This window comes from Myotis myotis, unplaced genomic scaffold (genome assembly GCF_014108235.1).
Source record: "Myotis myotis isolate mMyoMyo1 unplaced genomic scaffold, mMyoMyo1.p scaffold_m19_p_9, whole genome shotgun sequence".
NCBI lineage: Eukaryota > Metazoa > Chordata > Mammalia > Chiroptera > Vespertilionidae > Myotis > Myotis myotis.
This window is the reverse complement of record NW_023416401.1, coordinates 81417424-81441172: the sequence shown is the minus strand read 5'-3', so window position 1 is coordinate 81441172 and position 23749 is coordinate 81417424. Positions and strand designations below refer to the sequence as shown.

Genomic DNA, 23749 nt, shown 5'->3' with positions numbered 1-23749 from the left:
CTGGGTTGCAGGCTCAATCCCCAGTAGGGAGCATGCAGGAGGCAGCTGATCAATGATTTTCTCTCATCATTGATGTTTCTATCTCTCCCTCTTCCTTCCTCTCTGAAATCATATAAAATATTTAAAACAAATAAAAAAAACCCATTCTGCTATATTTCATCCTCCCTTCCTGGAAGTAACCGCTGTCTTGCAGCTATTGTGCCCCATCCTCTTCTATCTGTATATTTACTATACGTACGTGAAAAACCTTAAAGGAAAGACCCAAAGACTGGAATAAGTGGAAAGCTCAGTTCTTAGATAGGAAGACTCAACAACATTAACTGATTAATGTAACATATTCCCAATAAAAATACAAACTGCCCAATCAACTCTTTGTCCAGAATTGGGCAGTTCTACAGTTTATATGTACAACTAGGTAAACAAATAATCTGAGATACTGGGGGGGAAAAAAAACAATGAGTGGGAATTAGTTCTACCAGTTATTAAAATATCAAGTCTCGCCTGACCGGCATGGCTTAGTGGTTGAGTGTTGACCTATGAACCAGGAGGTCACAATCTGATTCCCGGTGTGGGTGTGCAGGAGGCAGCCGATCAATGATTCTCTCTTATCATTGATGTTTCTATCCCTCTCTCCTCTCTTTCTCTCTGAAATCAATAAAAAATATATTTAAAAAAAACACCCCAGCAAGTCTCAATATAGTTTGGGTTACATGGATGTATACATTGGTCAAAACTCAGGCTAGCCCAGCTGGTGTGGGTCAGTTTTTGAGTGTTGACCCATGAATAATTATTAGGAGGTCATGGTTCAATTCCTGGTCAGAGCACATGTCGGGTTGTGGGCTGGATCCTCGGTAGGGGGCGTGCAGGAGGCAGCTGATAAATTATTCTCTCTCATCATTGATGTTTCTATCTCTTTCTCCTTCTCCCTTCCTCTCTGAAATCAATTAAAACAAAACCAAATTCAAAGGATACACGTCTTCATTCACTTTGGGCTTCTGGCTGGGACTGGAGTAACAAGGAGATTTAATCTAATACACCTGAATAACACTAATAACCAACTGATGTTTATAGAACCCAATAGCCAACAATAGCAGAAGTGCACCTGGAACATTTACCAAACTAGACCAAATTCTGGGCCTTGAAACAAGTCTCAAAAAATGAAAAGGATTCAAGTCATATAAACTATGTTCTCTCACCACAATGAAATTAAATTAGAAATCAAGCCCAGAACGATATCTTGAAAATCCCTAAATATTTGAGAAATGAATAACACACTGATAAATAACACACAAAGCAAAGAAGAAATAAAAGTCAGAAAATATTTCAAACTGAATAAAAATAAAAATGCAACATACTAAACTTTGTGGGGTGGAGCATTACTTAAGGGAAAATTCATAGCACTAAATACTTGTATTAGAAAAGAAGCAAGATCTCAAAATTAATGACTTCAACTTCCACCTTAAATAACTGAAAGAAGAAGAGCAAGTTAAACCCAAAGTAATCAGAAGAAAGGAAATAATGAAGATCACAGTAGAAGTTAAGGAACAGACGAACCGGGGTTGGCAAACTACATGCTTATAGGTCAAGCCCAGCCCTGGAGCCTGTTTTTATAAAGTTTGGCACAACTACACCCATTCGTGTATGTATTGTCTCTGCCTGCTTTTGTGCTACAGCAGCAACCATGAGACTCTGGCCTACAAAGTCTAAGATACAGAAAAAGTTTGTTGGTCCCTGCAACAGAAAACAAAACAAAAAACGGAAAAAGCCAATGAAGCCAAAGGTTGGTTCTGGATGATCATGATAAAGAGAAAAAAAAATGTACCAACAGGATGGGAGGGACATCATTACAAAAATCTATGACAATATTATAAACAGCACTAATTCAATAACTTAGACATAATGGAGCAGGTGAAATGATCAATTAGAAAAATAAGCTGAATAGCCCTGTATCTATTATAGAAATTGAAATTGTGGTTAACCTTCCTACAAAGAAACTCCAGGCCCAGATGTATTAAATGTGAATTCTAGTAAGCATTTATGGAAGACATAATATCAAGTCTACGGAACTCTTCAAAAAAATTGAAGAGGAAGAAATATTTCCTAGCTCATTACATGACAGGGTTACTCATAGACATGACAAGAAAAGAACATTTCAGACCAATATCCCTCATGAACATAGATACAAAAATTATAAACAAAATTTTAATAAATCCAGTGGGGTTATGCCAACAATGCACAGTTCTTTTAACACTGGAAAAAATACATAACAATGATCAACATCTATCCCCAAGGTTCATACCCAGATGGCTCTATCATTATTAAAGCTATTACATTTCTATTTAAAATAGGCAAAGGAACAAATAACTCATTTTATACACCGGACACTGACACCAAAGCTGGTAGCTACTCAGTGTTCCCACCTTCATGTGGCTCATGTAGTCCCTTCACTCATTTGGGCATCCTGTGACCACACATACCCACTGGTGGAATGCAGCAGAAGTGGTGCTAGCCCAGTACCAGGCCTAGCCTTTCAGAACTCTAACAATGCCCACTTCCATTCTCTTAGCACTGTGGGAGTCCTGAGCTGCCAGGTAGGAAGCCCAGCCAGCTTGCTGGAAAAAACCACATGGAGAGACCACACAAAGACAGGAGGCTCACTTGTGTACATGGTTCTCTGTGCTCTGGGAGTAAATATATAGGAGTGAAGTGACTACAGACCCACAGTTAAAATGTCAACATTACTGATCCCATTCACTAGAAAAATTTTCCTTATTCTTTATCAGCAGAAATTTAGCTGAAAATCTGATCTGGCTACCAAAGCAATGGGGAGAAATCATTTTCAACAATGAAAATAATCTGCAAAGGGGAGCCTACTGACCTAAGTAGGTCTATTATGAAAACATACAGATCCACATCCTAGTTTGGAAAGCCTCTCTATGACTTGATTTTGGCCAGAAACATTCCCTTATACAAAAACGAAACTGCATGTACAGTACGTACCAAGTACCAGACTTCTGAATCTTTTACATTTGAAAGCCTCTTTCATGTTATTGGGCTGGTAATGGAGGGGATTAGCGGGGTAAGGCCACCGACCACCAGGCAGGACCACTCTGTGCCTCTCCAACCCCGACCATTCATAGTTCACCAGACAACAGAAACTGCCCTCCCTTTAGCTGACCAACTCTTCGTGTGGCTTTTCTGTCAATGTGAATCTGGGGGAACACTGTACAAAGGTTCTTTCCTAGCCCCAATTTCTATTTCCCTTTTCAAAGTGGCGATACTGGTGCTCACCCTACAAGCTCACAGGCAGGCATGAGCCAGACCACCCACCACTGCTGGAAATGGGCAAATTCATTGTGTCCTTACTTCTTCCTTCCCCAATAGCCAGGCAGTTGTCATTAAACGTTACATATACTGAAAACACTTACAGACCACCATCTCCACTTGCCCACATCATCTGAAAACACATACTCCAGAAATTCAGCTCCCTGGCTTACACAATGCACACTGTCAGAAACAACACAAGATGCACAGGGGCCTACTTTATCCCAGAACAGCCAAGGGTAACTCTTATTGTTTAAAAGATTCAAGTGTAGCCCTAGCTGGTTTGGCACAGTGGCTAGAGCGTCGGTCTGTGGACAGAAGGGTCACGGGTTCGACTCCAGTCAAGGGCACATGGCCGGGTTGTGGATTCGATCCCCAGTGTGGGGCGAGCAGGAGGCAGCCGATCAATGATTCTCTCTCATCATTAATGTTTCTCTCCCTTCCTCTCTGAAATCAATAAAAATATATTAAAAAAAAAAAAGATTCGAGTGTAATAAACATTTACTTTCATGAAAAAAACCACACACAGAGACATTGTAACTATAGGAATGTTATAATTATAGATGCAGATTACAAAAAAGAATCCTATACAATATAAAAACAAACCATTCTCAGCTGAGTATTCCTGGTTATATTAAAGAGTGTCTGTAACCTTTAGAACAAGAGATGGGTGGGCATAAGGGAAGGGAGAAGGAAGTGTATAAGGTTTGTGCCTGGGTACAGCCTCGTACCACAGAAGGAAGTCACCACAGGACGTGCTCCAGAACACCTTGTCTAATCAGCGGCTCACACTTCCATCGAGGTAGAAAGTGCTGAGTGAACAGGGGGGGGAAAGAAAGAGAAATGAATGTAAAAGAGTTTTAAATTATATTTTACATCATTAAAAAGCGGCAACTGATTATATATTATTCAAATTCAAAAAAAAATTCCAACAGTTATATAATTAAAAGTTAAACATAGCATATCTGCTGTTTTCATCTACTGAAACTGATGGTATGCAAAATTGTACTGAATTCTGATTTTATAAGCAAATTCATAGCTTGTTTAAGTTAAATGTAAAGACTTCTGAATTCTAGTTGGTACTTTCCTTAGGGTTTGCATTTTGAATTCATGCACAGAAAACCCAGGTAGGTGAGATTTTTAGGCACCAGTTGACAAGTTGTACAATTCCTTAGGAAGAACAACAAGGAAACGTTTCTATTAAACCTTTTCTAGGATTTGAGTCTGAACATTTATTCTAATAACAAGTGACAACTTTTCTCTTTGTCCTTTTCAAGGATTAAAAGAATTTGTAACCTATGAAGTAGGTGTTGTTCACACACTGTGTTGTGAAGACACCAGTGCCAGCTAACGCTCGTCCTCCATGTCCTGAGAGGGCACCGATTCTCATTCTGAAGTGGAAAGGAGTCTTCTTGTCTGATTCCCTCTCAACACACGGGGGGTTAAAACAGAAGTAAACATTTCCTAAACTTTGGAGTGAGAAGGAATAGGAAGCAAGCTCATGTGAGCAATGAAATCTCAAAGAAAGACATACTTTGGTAAAAATGAAAAATATTAGAAAGTACAGAGCAAATAGCCTTAGGAAATAATGCAGTAGGAGAAATTATCAAAACTATTCAAGGAAGCAAAATGTAACTTCAGCAGCACTGTGTGCCTGAAGGTTCCTCCTCACAAACTCAAAGGTCTTATGCAAGACCCATGACCAAATACATGCCTCCAAACGTGTCATGAAAACACACAGGCCAAGGACTTTTACCTAACATGTTAACTGAATGATCAAAGTCTTTAGAATGAATAATATAAAAAAGGGGGCCTATCTCCACCACTACCCCAAAAGAAAAAAAGGGGTGACATATGAAGTTGTTTACAAGTTATTCCAATTTCTTCTAAAAAGAAGGGGTTCTGATTTCTAGAGAGATAAATGTTTGCCATATTGATAAGCATAAATGGTTGTATGATAAGAAAATATCTCACTATTAATATTTTATATATGGACAGATTCCATAGAAAACTGATTTTAGATGTGGTCAGACATTTTTAGAAGCCCATTAATACCAACTATTGCAGATTACGTTTTTAAATTTTGTTCCCATTTTTATAATGAAGGGAGGGGCGATACTGAGAAACTAAGTTACAAGCACCACCGAGAGGAAGGCTTCTGCATGGTCCACACAGAAAACAGCTAACACAGGAGCAGGACGAGGGGCTCAGCTGGGTTTCCACCTGCCCCAGCCCCACCCAGGACTCCCTGCCACTGAGCAGCCACCACCAGTTGGGCACACTGGTGGGAAGATCAGCCATAAGTTTGAGAAAAAAATTCAACCACAGGACAGTGTTTAGGGGAAAGTGACATTTTCTCATATCTAGCTTTATGAGGATAAGCTTTATTCTTGTGAACCAGAGCTTCACACTGGGTCCTCCAGAAATACAGATTTTTATGAAAGCATTAATTTATCAGTATTAATATTAATCCACTAGTATTATTCAATTCATTAGTATCCTACTTCCAAGAGGACACTGGGAGGGAAATTTTGCCTTAACAAAGAGATTTTATTTAGTGTACCCTGAAAATCTGTCTTTAAAATATTCAATCTTTGTTTTAGGAAACTACTCAAGGCTCTAAGGGTATTTGTAAAATAAGAGATCAAGTCACCCTCTTTTAAGGGAATTAGTCCAAGATTCACAAAACCTGAAGCATGCTTTTGCTCCAGGCATAAGCAAAGACACTAACCGGCTGATAACAAGAAGAAGATAAAGAAAGAGTGGTTTTCATTAAGTCATTTTTCCTCCTGTATTAATGTGACTACAAAAAATAGGATAAATTTAGCTAATGTGAAATTAATCTAATGTGAACTTGAAGATTTCTAAGGAAACAATAATGTTAAGATTATTTTGTAAGGAAAAATTTGATTTCAGTTACAACTTCAAAGTTTTAGTCTTTCCCTATTAAATTCTGTTAATATATTACTTAGAAAATTTTGATCTATCTCATTTGTTTGCTAAAGAACTAGGATTTATAATGTAAAGTACAAGCTAAAAATAAGTGCTTATCACCTATTAAAATATAATTCAAAGGAGCTAAATGCAACATTTTCATAGTGCCTTAACTAGAATAAAGCCCATTGCGATCATTTCCCTGGAAAAGACTTAGTGTTAAACACAAGCAATATTCTAGGAAATTAATTAACCTTTTAATAAATGCAACATTTCCCTCAACCTTTCTTTATATTTATAAAAAGTAGTCTTACCCTAAACATAATGCCAAGATATAAATGGTTATCACAAGGTGATGTTTATTTTACTGCTTTCAACGTTCCCATCATGCAACACTCTTACAAGATTTAAAGTATCTTTAGACAAGAAATACCTGGCTATTTTTTTTTAATAGGACTGAAGTACCATCATCAACTTCAAATTCTCCATAGTCTTTTAGACATCGCACCTGAAAGGAGAAACTGATGTTTTATCTAAATTATTTTTTAATATGAAATGACCACAAAGTAAATAAGGATTATCTAAATACTCACAAAGTAAAAGTATTGGGCTTTCTGTTGGTTTGTATAGTCTCTGTGTACTTGAGCCTCATACTCCTACTGTGGAATGCTAGTGGTTCTAACTGTCCTGTTTTGATGGAGAGGAAGAAGAATGGCTAAATCTCCAAATGTATGTGTGTGTTGTGCCGACAGCAAGGAAACCCAGGGAGCTGCTAAGGGGGAGACATCATTGCATTCTTTTCCCTCTGCAAATCCTGAACTACCAAGTAGTTAAAATATATATTTACAAAGAAAAGAGAATGTTCTAGATCAATTCCAACCTGCCTCTTTATGGTTCCCTTCCATGAAATATCAATATCTGAAAACAGACCATAGGTGAGTCTGCAAAACTTGTTTTAAAACGATTTTTCCAATTTCATTTGACAGACTCTTTCCCAAAAATACTTACAAGTAAACTATGGAAGAGCAGACGCAGACTCATGTTGTAAGAATCAGGAGAGGTTCTTAGTCAGGTGGGAGGTATAAGACTGCCTTTTGATAGACCCTCTACAACTGCAGAGCAAAATGTTCCTAGAGAGAAGGTTACATTCCTGACTATAGTTCCAACTGTTGCCACAGGAAACCAGGACATCTTCTCGTCTTCTATAAGAACTCAGGACTGGCCCTGGCTGGTTTGGCTCAGTGGATAGAGCGTCGGCCTGTGGATTGAAGGGTCCCAGGTTCGATTCCAGTCAAGGGCACGTGCCTGGGTTGCGGGCTCCATCCCCGGTAGGGGCGTGCAGGAGGCAGCCAATCAATGATCCTCGCTCATCATTGGTGTTACTATCTCTCTCTCCCTCTCCCTTCCTATCTGAAGCCAATAAAAAAATATATATTAAAAAAAAAAAAAAAAGAACTCAGGACTGGAGTTTATTTTCCTAAGTACTAGGATTAGTATTGGTAAAGCCAACTCCAGCAATAAGTCTCACCATCTGAAGACGTACTCAATTCAATGCAGTTACTATGCACTTTCATGCTTAAAGTGCCCCTTCTTTGGCAAGTGGGAACTCCTTCAAGTCAGTTCCCAAACTTTAGAGCACTCACATAGACCTTGACACTTTTCGTGCTTTCCAGAAAGACAGGGCATCCCATGCTCAGTTTGTACATTTTTTTATTTAAGATCAAGAATTAGCCTTTTTATCCCCAAGGAGTCCTGTTTTTTTTTTTTTTTTACTGGGAAATGGCATTCAGACTCCACATTTTGAATGCTCATGACTACTGGGCTGGTTTTTTCGGTGGAAAGAGCTAAAAAGTACTTTAACAAAAAGAAAAAGAGATGGCCCTGCCCTGGCAGGTGTGGCTAGTTGGAGCGCCATTCCGTACACCAAAAGGGGCAGGTTCAATTGCTGGTTAAGTGATAGGTTAGATCCCGGGTTGGTGCGCGTATGAGGAGGAAACCAATGGATATTTCTCTCACATCAATGTTTCTTTTTCCCCTCTCCCCCTTCCTCTCTCTCTGAAATCAATTAAAAACAAATAAATAAAAGGAGATGATTTAACTGGACTCCATGCTGATACTTCAAACTTGAGTTTGGGAATACAGAATTTTCACTTAACTTTTTCATTTTAATATTCAAATCTCTTTTCTCTTATTTTAAAAATCTTGGTTCCTACTGCTATATTTTTTTGCTCTATTCTTCAACATATAAGTTGTTTCATATGATGTTTCAAAATAACAGTAATTATTATTACTGAGAATATGACTATAAAAATACATTGATATGTTTGTAATTCTTTTCATCCTTAGAACATAACCACTACCAACATATAATCAATTTATGTGTTTTAAAGTAATTTAAAATAATTCCAGTTTGACTAATTCACCAATTTAAAACATAGGTTCATTGGTTTCATTTTGCTTTCAAAATTTGTGGGTTGGTTTTCTACTTTGATTTAATAATATATAAAACTAGAGGCCCGGTGCACAGATTCGTGCACCCATGGGGTCCTTCAGCCTGGCCTGCAGGGATCGGCCAAAACTGGCTCTTCAACATCCCCTGAGGGGTCCCAGATTGCGAGAGGGTGGTCCTTGGGTGACACACCCTGGAATCAGGCTCCCTCCTCTCTGGTTCCAGGTATGTCACCTGAGAACCGCAGCTGCCAAATCACCACAGCTCGGCAGCTTCTGCCTTGAGTGTCTGCCCCCGGTGGTCATTGCACATCATAGCTACTGGTCGGACAGTCGCTTAGGCTTTGGAACCATGTAAACACATATATATGTGTTTACATGGTTCCAAAGTCAAAACTATTAAAACAGGTCTATTCAGAATATTTTAGCTTTTCTATCTTAGCCCCATCATTCACCTATAGGTAACATTTTTGGTTTCAGTTTATTTTTCCCTTTCTTTTTAAAAATAAATTAATATATATTCATATACCCCATAGACAAAAGGCAGCACAGTCTATGCATTAAATAAAAATCCACTTTTAAGTATACTTACTTCAATATATAAACTTTTGGGAGGTTTCATATCCTGTGTAATATCTAAACCTTCATCTCCTCCCAATGACCTCATATAAGTAGCAAGAGACTTTTTATAATGATTGAACCATTCAACCTGCAAACATAAAGATGCATTTGACAAAGTTTTAAGAAAACAAACTTGCAGAAATTGTATACTCATCTTTTAAAATTAAAATACCAATGGCATATTTCACAGAGCTAGAACAAATACTCCAAAAATTTATACGGAATCAAAAAAGACCCGAGCCCTGACAGGTTTGACTCAGTGGATAGGGCGTCGGCCTGCAGACTGAAGGGTCCCAGGTTCGATTCTGGTCAAGGGCATGTACCTTGGTTGCAGGCACATCCCCAGTGGGGGGTGTGCGGGAGGCAGCTGATCAATGCTTCTCTTTCATCGATGTTTCTAACTCTCTATCCCTCTCCCTTCCTCTCTGTAAAAAAATCAATAAAATATATTTTTTTAAAAAAGACCCTGAATAGCTGCAGCAATCGCGAGAAAGGAAAACAAAGTTGGAAGAATCACAATACCAGACCTCAAGTTATACTACAAAGCCATCGTAATCAAAACTGCCTGGTACTAGCACAAGAACAGGCATATAGATCAATGGAACAGAACAGAGAACCCAGAAATCAACCCAAGCCATTACACTCAATTAATGTATATATTTTTTACGATCAACTAATATTTGACAAAGGAGGCAAGAGCATACAATGGAGTCAAGGCAGTCTCTTCAATAAATAGTGATGGGAAATTGGACAGATACATGCAAAAAAAATGAAACTAGACCACCAACTTACACCATACACAAGAATAAACTCAAAATGGATAAAATACTTAAGTTGGGAAACCATAAAAATCCCAGAAGAAACCATAGGCAGCAAAATCTCAGACATCTCTCGTAGCAATGTTTACAGATACATCTCCTAAGGCAAAGGAAACTGAAGAGGAAATAAACAAATGGGACTACATCAAAATAAAAAGCTTCTGTACAGCAAAAGAAACCATCAACACAACGAAAAGAGAGCCCACTGTATGGGAGAACATATTTGACAATGACACATCTGATAAAGGGTTAATATCCCAAATATAAGGAACTCATACAACTTAAAAGGAAGACAAATGATACACTTAAAAAATGGGTAAAGGACCTAAATAGACACTTCTCCAAAGAGGACACACAGATGGCCAAGAGACATATGAAAAAATGCTCAAAGTCACTGATCATCAGAGAGATACAAATTAAAACAACAATGAGGTATATCACCTCACAGCTGTCAGAATGGCTACCATCAACAAATCAACAAATGACAAGTGCTGGGAGGATGTGGAGAAAAGGAAACCCTACTACACTGCTATAGGAATGCAGACTGGTGCACCATTATGGAAAACAGTATGGAGTTTCCTCAAAAAATTAAGTATGGAACTGCCATTTGACCCAGTGATCCCACTTCTAGGAATATATCCTAAGAAACCCGAAGCACCAATCAGAAAGAATGTATGCACCCCTATGTTCATAGCAGCACAATTTACAATAGCTAAGATCTGGAACAGCCCAAGTGCCCATCAGTAGATGAGTGGATAAAAAAGCTGTGGTACATTTATACCATGGAATATCATGCAGCAGTAAAAAAGAAGGATCTCTTATCCTTTGAGACAGCATGGAGGGACCTGGAGAGTATCATGCTAAGTGAAATAGTTCAGTCAGCAGGGGAGAACCAAGATGGCGGCATAGGTTAACGCCGGAATTTGCTGCTTTGAACAACTACTTCAAAAGTGAAACCAAAAAACGGAAGGGACATCACCCAGAACCACAGGAACGCTGGCTGAGTGGAAGTCCTACAACTAGGAGGAAAGAGAAACGCATACGGACACTCAGAGGAGGCACAGTGCTGAAGTCAAATTCTGAGGTGCGGAGTGCGCAAGCGGGCTGGCGGCGGAGGGCGCGGTTGGCGTTTTCAATCGGGAGGGAGTCGCAGACTCTGAGCTCCAGATCCGGGCGAGTCTTTAGGGACCCAGACTCAAACGGGAGAAGCGGGACTGTCTGGCTTCGGTCAGAGCGAGTGCAGCTTTCTCTGAGCTTTGCAGCGGGTGCTGGGACTCAGAGAGGCAGAGCCCCTGGGGACAGGACTGAGAGCCGCCATAACTGCTCTCTCCAGCCCACCCTGTTGATCCTGTTCGACCCACCCCGCCCAAGCCCTGCACACAGGCATTTGTCGGATAGCCTCAGGCAAAGGCTAGATTAGCACCTCCCTAGAGGACAGAAGTTCTCTCACTGCTGACACAGCTGATTCTCATAGCCACTTGGCCTGGAGGTCAAACCCTCCCTGGAATTAGCTACAACAATCAAGATTTAACTATAAGACTGCGAACAAAGACCACTAGGGGGTGCACCAAGGAAGTATAACAAAATTCGGAGACAAAAAAACAGGACAAAATTGTCAATGGAAGATATAGAGTTCAGAACCACACTTTTAAGGTCTCTCAAGAACTGTTTAGAAGCCGCCGATAAACTTAATGAGATCTACCAGAAAACTAATGAGACCCTCGATCTTATATTGGGGAACCAACTAGAAATTAAGCATACACGGACTGAAATAACGAATATTATACAGACTCCCGACAGCAGACCAGAGGAGCGCAAGAATCAAGTCAATGATTTGAAATGCGAGGAAGCAAAAAACACCCAACCGGAAAAGCAAAATGAAAAAAGAATCCAAAAATGCGAGGATAGTGTAAGGAGCCTCTGGGACAGCTTCAAGCGTACCAACATCAGAATTATAGGGGTGCCAGAAGATGAGAGAGAGCAAGATATTGAAAACCTATTTGAAGAAATAATGACAGAAAACTTCCCCCACCTGGTGCAAGAAATGGACTTACAGGTCCAAGAAGCGCGGAGAACCCCAAACAAAAGGAATCCAAAGAGGACCACACCAAGACACATCATCATTAAAATGCCAAGAGCAAAAGACAAAGAGAGAATCTTAAAAGCAGCAAGAGAAAGAAACTCAGTTACCTACAAGGGAATACCCATACGACTGTCAGCTGATTTCTCAACAGAAACTTTGCAGGCCAGAAGGGAGTGGCAAGAAATATTCAAAGTGATGAATACCAAGAACCTACAACCAAGATTACTTTATCCAGCAAAGCTATCATTCAGAATTGAAGGTCAGATAAAGAGCTTCACAGATAAGGAAAAGCTAAAGGAGTTCATCACCACCAAACCAGGATTATATGAAATGCTGAAAGGTATCCTTTAAGAAGAGGAAGAGGAAGAAAAAGGTAAAGATACAAATTATGAACAACAAATATGCATCTATCAACAAGTGAATCTAAGAATCAAGTGAATAAATAATCTGATGAACAGAATGAACTGTTGATTATAATAGAATCAGGGACATAGAAAGGGAATGGACTGACTATTCCTGGGGGGGAAAGGGGTGTGGGAGATGCGGGAAGAGACTGGACAAAAATTGTGCACCTATAGATGAGGACAGTGGGTGGGGAGTGAGGGCGGAGGGTGGGGCGGGAACTGGGAGGAGGGGAGTTATGGGGGGAAAAAAAGAGGAACAAATGTAATAATCTGAACAATAAAGATTTAATTAAAAAAAAAAAAAAGAAATAGTTCAGTCAGCAAAAGACAAGTATTACATGATCTTACTCATATGTGAAATCTAAGTAACAAAATAAAGTGATGAACAGAGTGGATCCAGAGACATGGAAGCATGGAACACAGTGCAGAATCTCAGAGGGAAGGCAGGGGAGGGTGGGTGGGTGGGAGGTCATCAACCAAAGACCTTGTATGGATATATGCAGAACCCCTGAACAGACAATAGGGGCCTGAAGGCCTGGGGTGGGGGTGGGGGGTGGGCTGAAGGGGGTCAATGGGGAAAAAAAGGGGACATATGTAATACTTTCAACAAAAAAGAATTATAAATTAATTAATTAATTAATTAATTAAAAGTAAATAAGCCTGGCTGATGAGGCTGTGGTTGAGCATCCTCCTATGAATCAGGAGATCACCGTTTGATTCCCAGTCAGGGCATTTGCCCAGGCTGCGGGTTCAATCCCCAGTAGGGGGGCTGTAGGAAGCATCCGATCAATGATTCTCTCATCACTGATGCTTCTATCTGTCTCTCCCTCTTCCTTCCTCTATAAAATCAATATATATATACATATATAAATAAAAATAAATAAATATAATTTCCAACATCCTTAGGGACTAATATTAAATTAATTTATAGATAAACTTTGGTTATCTGAAATCTTTGGTTATCTGGACACGTTCTAAGAGATTGAAAGTTTAAAGATAGAAATTACAAAGGCAATGCAAAATAAGCAACACATATTTGGTCTTTGTAAAGCTGTAATTATGAAGATAAATGTGATGTAGTACATTCATAGTTTTATATAAATTAATGACAGTTAATATATCTAAAGGCTGAAATCTAAGCTTTAAAATTTTCATCTCATTTATATACATTTGTGTGTGTTTAAACTTATATAAAAAGTTATACTAGAATTATGAAACTAAGAACCTTATGAATAATAAACAGAAAAAACAAACAATTCAGGGAGAAATGATCTTTGCCTATTCAGTCTACTTTTTAAAAAAAGAAAAAAAATTGTATCTTCTTATTTGGTAGCTTTTTCGGAAAACAGAACACTCTTATCTCATAGAGAAGCTCCCAAATCTTTGCAGTTTTGTGCTGATTTTTTTATTCTTACTAAAATTTTTTACTTCTGAAAAAGTTAAAATTTCCACTGTTACTGCTATGATTAAATGTTATTTCTGATTATTTGTACAACTAAGAATCATTTTTGTCTTTAGACACGAATAACTTATGTTTATATACTAATATTATAAAATGTTTTTTATATTTTTGATACTGATTTTTCCAAATCTAGACTACTTATTACATAATAAAAATGTTAAAACAAACAAAAAACAAAAAGATAAATACTAATAAATATATTACAGAACAATGCCAGAACCTCAGCATTTTCCAAATTCATAAATTTGAATAACAGTGCTAACTTACTTCTTCAGCAGACATGTGAAATCGTAAAACATTTGGCAGAACACTTCCATATTCCCACCTGAGTGCTCTAATCCGAAGCAATCGGTCATACCTAGGAGATTAAGAAGGTATTAGATGCTTAACAAAAGGGATATCAGAAGCTGTTTTGATCAGGAAAGACGAGAGACTCACATTAATCTAAATGGACTACTAGTATGTGGACTTTATTTGGCTCCTGCGACAAACTGTGAGAAGTCATCTTGGGGACAAGGCAGAAAATATGAATGTTGATTAGATAGAAATCTCATTGATTAGAGATGCATACTAAAGTATTCAGTGGTAAAAATGTCATGATGCTCTACAATAGTGTAGCATAAATAAAACAATATAAGACATTTATGGCAGCCCAGCCGGAATGACTCAGTGGTTGAGCGTCAACCTATGAACCAGAAGGTCACAGTTCGATTCCTGGTCAGGGCACATGCCTGGGTTGCTGGCTCGATCTCCAGGGTGGGGTGGGTGATCCCCAGTGTGGAGTGTGCAGAAGGCAGATGATCAATGATTCTCTCTCATCATTGATGTTTCTGTCTCTCTCTCCCTCTCCCTTCCTCTCTGAAATCAATAAAAATATTAAACAAAAAAACAAAAACAAAAAACATTTATGGCAAAATGTTAAAAATTGTTACACATGTATGATGGGTCCATGGGGGTTCATAACATTATTCTCCCTAGTTTTATGAATATTGTAATTTTTCATAATAAAATTTTTTAAATGGAAAAAAGAATTTAGAATGTTTATAGAGAGACAAATTTAAGAATTTCTGTTTTCCATTTGAAATGGTTAAAAGAAAACCACATGGAAAATCCTCCATTATTCCCTAACACCCCAAGCAAAATCTGAGAGGCTTACAAGTATGCTACAGTGCAGCGTCGATTTCTTAGCAAAGAACAGTGTCGAAATTTGATGGTTGGTATCAAATCACTTCGTCCACCTGACTTCGCTTCATTCCTAGTAAAATTTGAATAGGAAAAGAACAAATATGTCTATTTCAGTATAAATAAAATTTTTAAAGTCAACTAAAAACTGACTTATATGTTTATTTTTCATTTTTTCTAATTCTTTATTGTTGAAAGTTTTACATATGTCTTCTTTTTCCCCCATTGACCTCTCCCCACCTGCTCCTGTCCGCCAGCACATGCCCCCCACACCCCTATTGTCCGTTGATCATGCTCATATGCATGGATACAAGTCCTCTGGTTGATCTCTCACCCCCCCCTCCCCTGCCTTCCCTCTGAGGTTTGACAGTCTGTTCAATGTTTCTATGTCTCTGGATCTATTTTTGTTCACTAGTTTATATTGTTCATTATATTCTACAAACAAGTAAGATCATGTGACATTTATCTTTTTCTGACTGGCTTATTTCGATTAGCACAATGCTCTCCAGGTCCACCCATGCTGTTGCAAATGGTAAAAGTTCTTTCTTTTTTATAGCAGCGTAGTATTCCATTGTGTAGATGTACCACAGTTTTTTAATCTACTTATCTGCTGATGGGCACTTAGGCTGTTTCCAAATCTTAGCTATTGTAAATTGTGCTGCTATGAACATAGAGGTGTACCTGTTTTTTTGGTTTTCTTTTATTAGCAGTTAACCTAAGCAGTACCTACCTCTATTTCAGAGCTTTTATTAATATGTTAAAAGATAAAAAAGCCTAAAGCCAAATAATTTGCCTAAGATCAGGCTATCAGCATTTCATTTAACGATTTAATACTTTGCACTTTTGTACACTGATTAATCTCCGTTATTTCCAAAAGATAAACACTGGAATCCCTTTATCATGCTAGGATAAGAGACAAAACAATGTCATGGTTCATAACATTATGGTCTTATATTTTTTATATGTATTACTGCCCATTATAATTAAGTGACTAAAAATGGGAGTCAACATGGTCCTTCACTCCTCTCCTTAGATACTGGACAAGTATGACATTTTAAAATCAAATGTACAATTGTTTATGGGTACAGAATTTCATTATTACAAGATGAGGAGTTAAGAAGATGGATGGTGGTGATAGTTGCACATTATCAATGCATTTAACACTACTGAACTGTATATTTAAAAATGGTTAATATGGCAAATTTTGTTATGTATATTTTAAAAATTGGAAAAACAAAAACAAAACAAGACCAGATGTACAGAAAGAATAAGAACCAAATTTAGAGTTTTAAAAGGAACCAGATAAATATAAAAAACAACTCCTTCATGCCGGGGTCCAACCCCAGCGGGTCCAGGGGTCCCCAAAGGTGTGGACGGAGTCGGCGAAGAAGGAATGACACGGAGACAGCGTTCAGTTGATCAGCAGCCTAGCCAGGATCTCCAGCCAGGATCTCCAGCCAAGTTCTGGTCTGGATCTCCAGAGAGGTTCTGCTTAGGATCTCCAGCTAGGTTCTGTGTCCATGTTCTCTTGCTAGGTTCTCCCGGTTCTCCAGCCAGGTTCTGTAGCCATGTTCCCTCGCTAGGTTCTCCAGCCAGGTTCTGTCCAGGTTCTCCAGCCAGGTTCAGATACCAGGTTCTAGTCAGGTTCTCTTGCCAATTTCTGTAGTCAGGTTCAGTCCAGGATCTTTTGCCATATTCTCTCACTAGGTTCTGTCTCTAGGTTCTGAGGCCAGTTTCTGTCCAGGATCTTTTGCCATGTTCTCTCCAGCGAAGTTCTTCTGTCTCTAGAGAACGTTCTGTGTAGGTTCTGTGCCTCCTGGTTCTGTCTTCTTACATCTAGGGGAATCCTGTTGCAGGGATTCCCAAAGGTGTGGACGGAGTCGGCGAAGACTATCCACCCTCTTCCTATGGTGGAGTCCTATCCATCCCGAGTGTGGGGCGCTTACCTAGGGGTCCCTGTTCGGGCGCCAGATGCCGGGGTCCAACCCCAGCGGGTCCAGGGGTCCCCAAAGGTGTGGATGGAGTCGGCGAAGAAGGAATGACACAGAGACAGCGTTCAGTTGATCAGCAGCCTAGCCAGGATCTCTAGCCAGGATCTCCAGCCAAGTTCTGGTCTGGATCTCCAGCGAAGTTCTGCTTAGGATCTCCAGCCAGGTTCTCCAGGTTCTCCAGCCAGGTTCTGTAGCCAAGTTCCCTCACTAGGTTCTCCAGCCAGGTTCTGTCCAGGTTCTCCAGCCAGGTTCAGTCACCAGGTTCTAGTCAGGTTCTCTTGCCAATTTCTGTAGTCAGGTTCAGTCCAGGATCTTTTGCCATGTTCTCTCGCTAGGTTCTGTGGCCAGTTTCTGTCCAGGATCTTTTGCCATGTTCTCTCCAGCGAAGTTCTTCTGTCTCTAGAGAACGTTCTGTGTAGGTTCTGTGCCTCCTGGTTCTGTCTTCTTACATCTAGGGGAATCCTGTTGCAGGGATTCCCAAAGGTGTGGACGGAGTCGGCGAAGACTATCCACCCTCTTCCTATGGTGGAGTCCTATCCGTCCCGAGTGTGGGGCGCTTACCTAGGGGTCCCTGTTCGGGCGCCAGATGCCGGGGTCCAACCCCAGCGGGTCCAGGGGTCCCCAAAGGTGTGGATGGAGTCGGCGAAGAAGGAATGACACAGAGACAGCGTTCAGTTGATCAGCAGCCTAGCCAGGATCTCTAGCCAGGATCTCCAGCCAAGTTCTGGTCTGGATCTCCAGCGAAGTTCTGCTTAGGATCTCCAGCCAGGTTCTCCAGGTTCTCCAGCCAGGTTCTGTAGCCAAGTTCCCTCGCTAGGTTCTCCAGCCAGGTTCTGTCCAGGTTCTCCAGCCAGGTTCAGTCACCAGGTTCTAGTCAGGTTCTCTTGCCAATTTCTGTAGTCAGGTTCAGTCCAGGATCTTTTGCCATGTTCTCTCGCTAGTTTCTGTCTCTAGGTTCTGAGGCCAGTTTCTGCCCAGGATCTTTTGCCATGTTCTCTCCAGCGAAGTTCTTCTGTCTCTAGAGAACGTTCTGTGTAGGTTCTGTGCCTAGGTTCCGTCTCTCTTGTCTTGTTACATCTGTATTTATACCAGTTGACTCCAATCCTATCAATCTCTATTCCAAAGGTTAGGGCGTTTCTTATCTCCATTCCAGGGAGTGAAGATTATGTAGCTTAAGCATGATTGTTCATAGTTAAAGTGATTAATTACCCGCCTGGCACTTAGTTAAGAGGTTTTATTCCCTCCCTAACTTCAGGGGAAAATCCCTACCTGGGGAAACAACCTTTCTCAGAGACCTTGGTTAAAACACATAGTGCCAAGAAGGTGAGCAAACATATTAAGAACAGTATGCCATATATGCCAGGTCCCTTGAAACAGCAAGGATGGACCGGCTCCCAGCACCTTCATGCAGTGTATGCTGCAGGCCCTGCAAACGGAGCCAAAATACATGTGCCACCCATCATGTCTTCTAGATCTGTTGTACACACTTCTAAGTCAGATTATTCGCCATACTGTTGACAATGTGCTCTGGATTACAAAGTAATAGTACAAATAAAATACATCTCACTTAACTTCAGAGGACTTTGTTAAGTACAGAAGGATTTGCTAAAAAATTTACATTCACACGAGTAATTTAAAATAGATTTCCTGTGACAAATAAGTTTAACCAGAAACTGGTAATAGTGATTGTCCCCTGAAAATGAAACTAGGAGGATAAGGAATAGAATTTTGGGATTATGAATTTGCAAATGGTACAAATACAGGAAAATCATTCCCTTACTGGACTAAGGTCTATTAGGCCACATCCAAACATGTTTTTAACCTGTTCATTTTTTATCTACTCCAAGTCACCTCTCCTGTCACCAAGATGACCAGCATGCCTCCCCTCGCAGCTTCTCCTTCCACTGTCCACACAGCAGTCAGTGTGATCTTTCAAAGCACAAACATGCTACCACCTGCCCCACACATTTAAAAATCTTACGCGGTGTCATGCTTTGCTTGCTTGTAAGCTTAAGCCACACTGGCCTTCTTTGGCAGTTTCCTGAGCATCCCACCCTCTTTCATGACTCTGGGACTTTGCATATGCTGTTCCCTCTACCTGGAATGCTCTCTGCCACAATTACTACCTAGCTGAAAACCTGCTTCTCCTTCAGGCCTCAGCTGAAATGTCTCTTCTTTGGAAAGAAATTCTCAGATTCCTTGATCTGATTATATCTTCACTTCAGTGTTCTCTCTCCTAGCACTCTGTTGTGTTCTTTCATAGCATGTATCCCAGTTTGGTCTATCGGTCTTCTGCATTAGACTGTGAGGGCCACAGTGACAGAAATCTTGACTATTGTGTTTACAATCAGAGCCATTTATCAGCGCATAATTGTTCAATACATACTTGTTGAGTGAATGAATGAATGTCTCAGGAACTTCCCTTTAGGACTTTAGATTTACTGCAAATCTGTTTCGGTTCAGTCCCACATTCCATAAAGACTTTTCTGTATCCATCCTTAAACAATGCTGTTGAAAGTATTCCTGTTGTTCTATAAACTCCACCATGCTACTGATTTGAATATCCAAGTAACTGATAAAAACATTGTACTTAACAAGGCCAAAGATGAAACCATGTCACATATAACTTCTCTCCAGGTCAGTGGTTCTCAACCTTCTGGCCCTTTAAATACAGTTCCTCATGTTGTGACCCAACCATAAAATTATTTTCGTTGCTACTTCATAACTGTAATGTTGCTACTGTTATGAATCGTAATGTAAATATCTGATATGCAGGATGGTCTTAGGCGACCCCTGTGAAAGGGTCGTTCGACCGCCAAAGGGGTCGCGACCCACAGGTTGAGAACTGCCGCTCTAGGTTGAGATCTGAATACCTCACTTCTGATTAGAATTTGGTGTCTTTAAGACTCTTTTGTGTCTTACTCTTCACCAAATCACAGGGACCTCTGAAGTTTGTTATACAGCCCAAATGCTTAGCTCTAACTAGTCTATAAATCTAGAGCAGCCGTGGGCAAACTATGGCCCGCGGGCCGGATCCGGCCAGTTTGAAATGAATAAAACTAAAAAAAAAAAAAGACCGTATCCTTTTATGTAATGATGTTTACTTTGAATTTATATTAGTTCACACAAACACTCCATTCATGCTTTTGTTCCGGCCCTCCGATCCAGTGTAAGAACCCATTGTGGCCCTCGAGTCAAAAAGTTTGCCCACCCCTGATCTAGAGCCCTCACGTCCAATCTGTAGCATTTTGTAGCCCTAGTTATCAATGACCTTCACTCAAGCTACTGGAATCACTACTGTTCCTGCTAAGTTTACAAAATACCCATTCTCTCATTCTATAAGTGAAAGCAAGCAGTGGAAACCATATATTTCAGTCTGTTGGGGTTTTTATATGCTCAACTCTCAACTCTTTTAGGTTTACCCTAATATCTTTTAAGTCATATCAGTCAAATAACAAATATTTATTGAGCATGTACCATATGCCAAGCACTACCTGAATCCCTGTAGAGATAGCCATGATCAACACAAATCCCTTTTATACAGTACTAGAGGCCCCGGCGCACAAAATTCGTGCACGGGTATGATCCCTAGGCCTGGCCTGTGATCAGGGCCATCTTCCCCAGCTGCTGGCTGCTGGCCCTGCCCCCAGTTCCCTGTTCGTCATTGGGCGATGGGAGCCTGCCAGCCCGGGAAAGGGACCAAGAGGTGGTCAGTGTGCCTCATAGTGACTGGTCAAGCGGTTGTTCTGGTCGTTCTGCCATTAGGGCCAATTTGCATATTACCCTTTTATTATATAAGATACCTAGAGTATAATCACACTCAGAATTTTTAAAAAAGTCACATCTAAAAACTGATGTAAGATTATCTTTCCATATTACATTTCTTCAATTGTTTTAAAATATGAATTTTATCAAAACTTACACATCAGACTGGTTTTGTTCATATAAAGCTTTCATCTCCTCCAGAACTTGCCTGAGTCCATCCTCCTAGAATATACAAAATGATATTGATCCATATTCATTAATTCCCCCACCAAGTCTGCAGCAATATTCTATCTATACTATGTTTATATTTGATTTACATATCATATCAACAAGCAATAGTCCTTTCATACCTACTATGATGGCTATAATAATAAGTGTTGGCGAGGATGGGGAGAAATTAGAACCCTCTTACATTGCAGATAGGAATGTAAAATGGGCCGAAACCGGTTTGGCTCAGTGGGTAGAGCGTCGGACTGCGGACTGAAAGGTCCCAGGTTCGATTCCGGCCAAGGGCATGTACCTGGGTTGCGGGCACATCCCCAGGAGGAGGTGTGCAGGAGGCAGCTGATCGATGTTTCTCTCTCATCGATGTTTCTAACTCTCTATCTCTCTCCCTTCCTCTCTGTAAAAAACCAATAAAATATATTAAAAAAAAAAAAAAAAAGAAAGGAATGTAAAATGGTACAGCACTGGAAAAAAATCTAATGGCTCCTCAAAAAAGATAAACATATTACCATATTAGCCAGCAATTCCACTCCTAGGCATATACTCAAGAGAATTAAAAACATAATCTTACAAAAACATGTACACAAATGCTTAAAACAGTATTATTCATTATAGCCAAAAAGTTGAATGTATTCCCTGATGAACTGATAAACCAAATATGGTATATATCCCTTTGATGGAATATTATTTGGCCATAAAAAGCAATGCAGTTAGCCCGTGGACACAGACAACAGTGTGATGATGATCAGAGAGAGGCTGGGCAGGGTTGGGTGGAGGTGGATAAAAAGGGTGAGAATGGGGGACAACAAAAAGCATAATAGAATGAAAAAAAACAACAAGACAAAACAAAAAAAGCAATGCAGTATATGCATCAACATGGATCAACCTTGAAAACATCACGCTAAGTGAAACAAGCCAGACATAAAGGATAAATATTGTGAGTCCACTTATCTGAAATATCGAGAATAGAGACAGAAAGAATGGAAAACAACAGTTTAAACATCACACGATTATAAAGAGAACAAGAGATCACGTAGATCAAGTGTTTCACACCCTGACTGGGGTAGCAGCAATAAAAAAACAGGAAAAAACCTAACAGTTATTAGCAGCGGCAGCAGCAGAAAGACTTAGTTAACTGCTGTGCCGAGTACTGTTCAGGGACCCTAAGTATACCATCTGGCTGAGCCCTCCCTACACCAAGAACCCGGCACTATTTTCATCATCATCCCCGTTCTCCCAGAAGAGGAAACTGGGCACACAGAAAGCTTGAGCAACTGACCCCAAGTCACCCGACAGGGCCAGAATCCCAGCCTGGCTCCAGAGGCTTAGCTTTTTTTAAAAAAAATTTAAAAGTATTTTTAATCCTCACCCGAGGATATTTTTCCATGGATTTTTTTAAGAGAGGGGGAGAGACAGAGAGAAACATAGATGTGAGAGAGACACACTGATTGGCTGCCTCCTGCACGCACCCTGCCCTGGGGCTGGGGATCCAGCCTGCCACCAGGTACGTGCCCTTGACCAGAATGGAACCCGGGAGCCTTCAGTTCGCAGGCCGACGCTCTAGCCACTGAGCAACACCGGCTAGGGCCGACGCCTAGCTTTTGCCGGGCGTGCACAGCAAATGCTAGATGACCAGGCAAGCAATAAACGTTTGGTTAAGCGAAGAACACCAACACGCCCATCCCGTCCACCCGGTCCCCCTCACATTGAAGGCCAACAGCTGCCCTTCGGGCGCCCGGTGCAGCTCGCGGACCAGCTCAATGGCCCTGTCGCAGAACATGGCGCAGTCGCCCCAGGCCCGTGGCCTCGTCAACTGCCCGCTTCACGCCAAACTGTCCTCCTCAGCTCCCTGCCGCAATTCTCAGATCCCGCAGTTCCGGGCCCCACCGCTCCTGATCGTAGCCTGCGCCGCGGATCTGCGCTTTGGCGCCAAACGCGCCCAGCCAATAGGAGCACGCCGATGAGCCTCCTGGCCGACGGCGGCGGTAAAGGGACATTAACCTCCACCGCGCAGCCGCACTACGAACAGTGCTTCCCTGGCAAATAGGGGACAGCGGGCGGGCCTTTGTTGGCGCCTGTAAACTGAGCAGATTTCTTTTCGAATTCCCAGGCGGTTAAGCAAGAAACTTGGAGCGCAGCACAGCTTCACATAAACGCATGTTGGTCCACTTCCTTTCCCCATTTGATTCATTCATTTTCATTTAGGTTCAAAGAGGTGCGCACTTTGAGGTTAAGGAAGGCTCAGCCCTGCCTGGCTCAGTGGTTGAGCGTGGATCTAAGATCCAGGTTTCCCAGTCAGGGCACAAGCCTGGGTTTGGAGCTGGATCCCCACTAGGGGGCGTGCAAGAAGCAGCTGATCAATGACCCTCTATCATTGATGTTTCTCTCCTCTTTCCCTTCTCTGAAAGCAATAATATATATATATATATATATATATATATATATACACACACACACATATATATATATATATATTTAATTTCTTAAAAAGG

At 40.6% G+C, this 23749-nt stretch overlaps 1 protein-coding gene across 4 annotated transcripts; it reads right to left on the bottom strand.

Moving 5' to 3' along the window:
* Positions 1 to 3861: 3861 nt before the first annotated feature.
* On the bottom strand, positions 3862 to 23095 carry GINS1 (GINS complex subunit 1). Of its 4 annotated transcripts, none has more exons than XM_036321158.1 (7): positions 22963 to 23095; positions 21190 to 21254; positions 15251 to 15349; positions 14362 to 14452; positions 9299 to 9415; positions 6692 to 6766; positions 3862 to 4136 (listed from the first exon to the last, which is right to left on the bottom strand). In XM_036321158.1, the coding sequence occupies exons 1-7, from the start codon at positions 23035 to 23037 to the stop codon at positions 4068 to 4070; spliced, it is 591 nt and encodes a 196-aa protein (XP_036177051.1). In that variant the 5' UTR covers positions 23038 to 23095; the 3' UTR covers positions 3862 to 4067. The 4 variants fall into 4 exon arrangements, with proteins under 4 accessions (XP_036177051.1, XP_036177053.1, XP_036177052.1 ...); XM_036321160.1 differs by having other exon boundaries at positions 6692 to 6779; positions 22963 to 23085; XM_036321159.1 differs by lacking the exon at positions 6692 to 6766 and having other exon boundaries at positions 22963 to 23088.
* Positions 23096 to 23749: the final 654 nt, after the last annotated feature.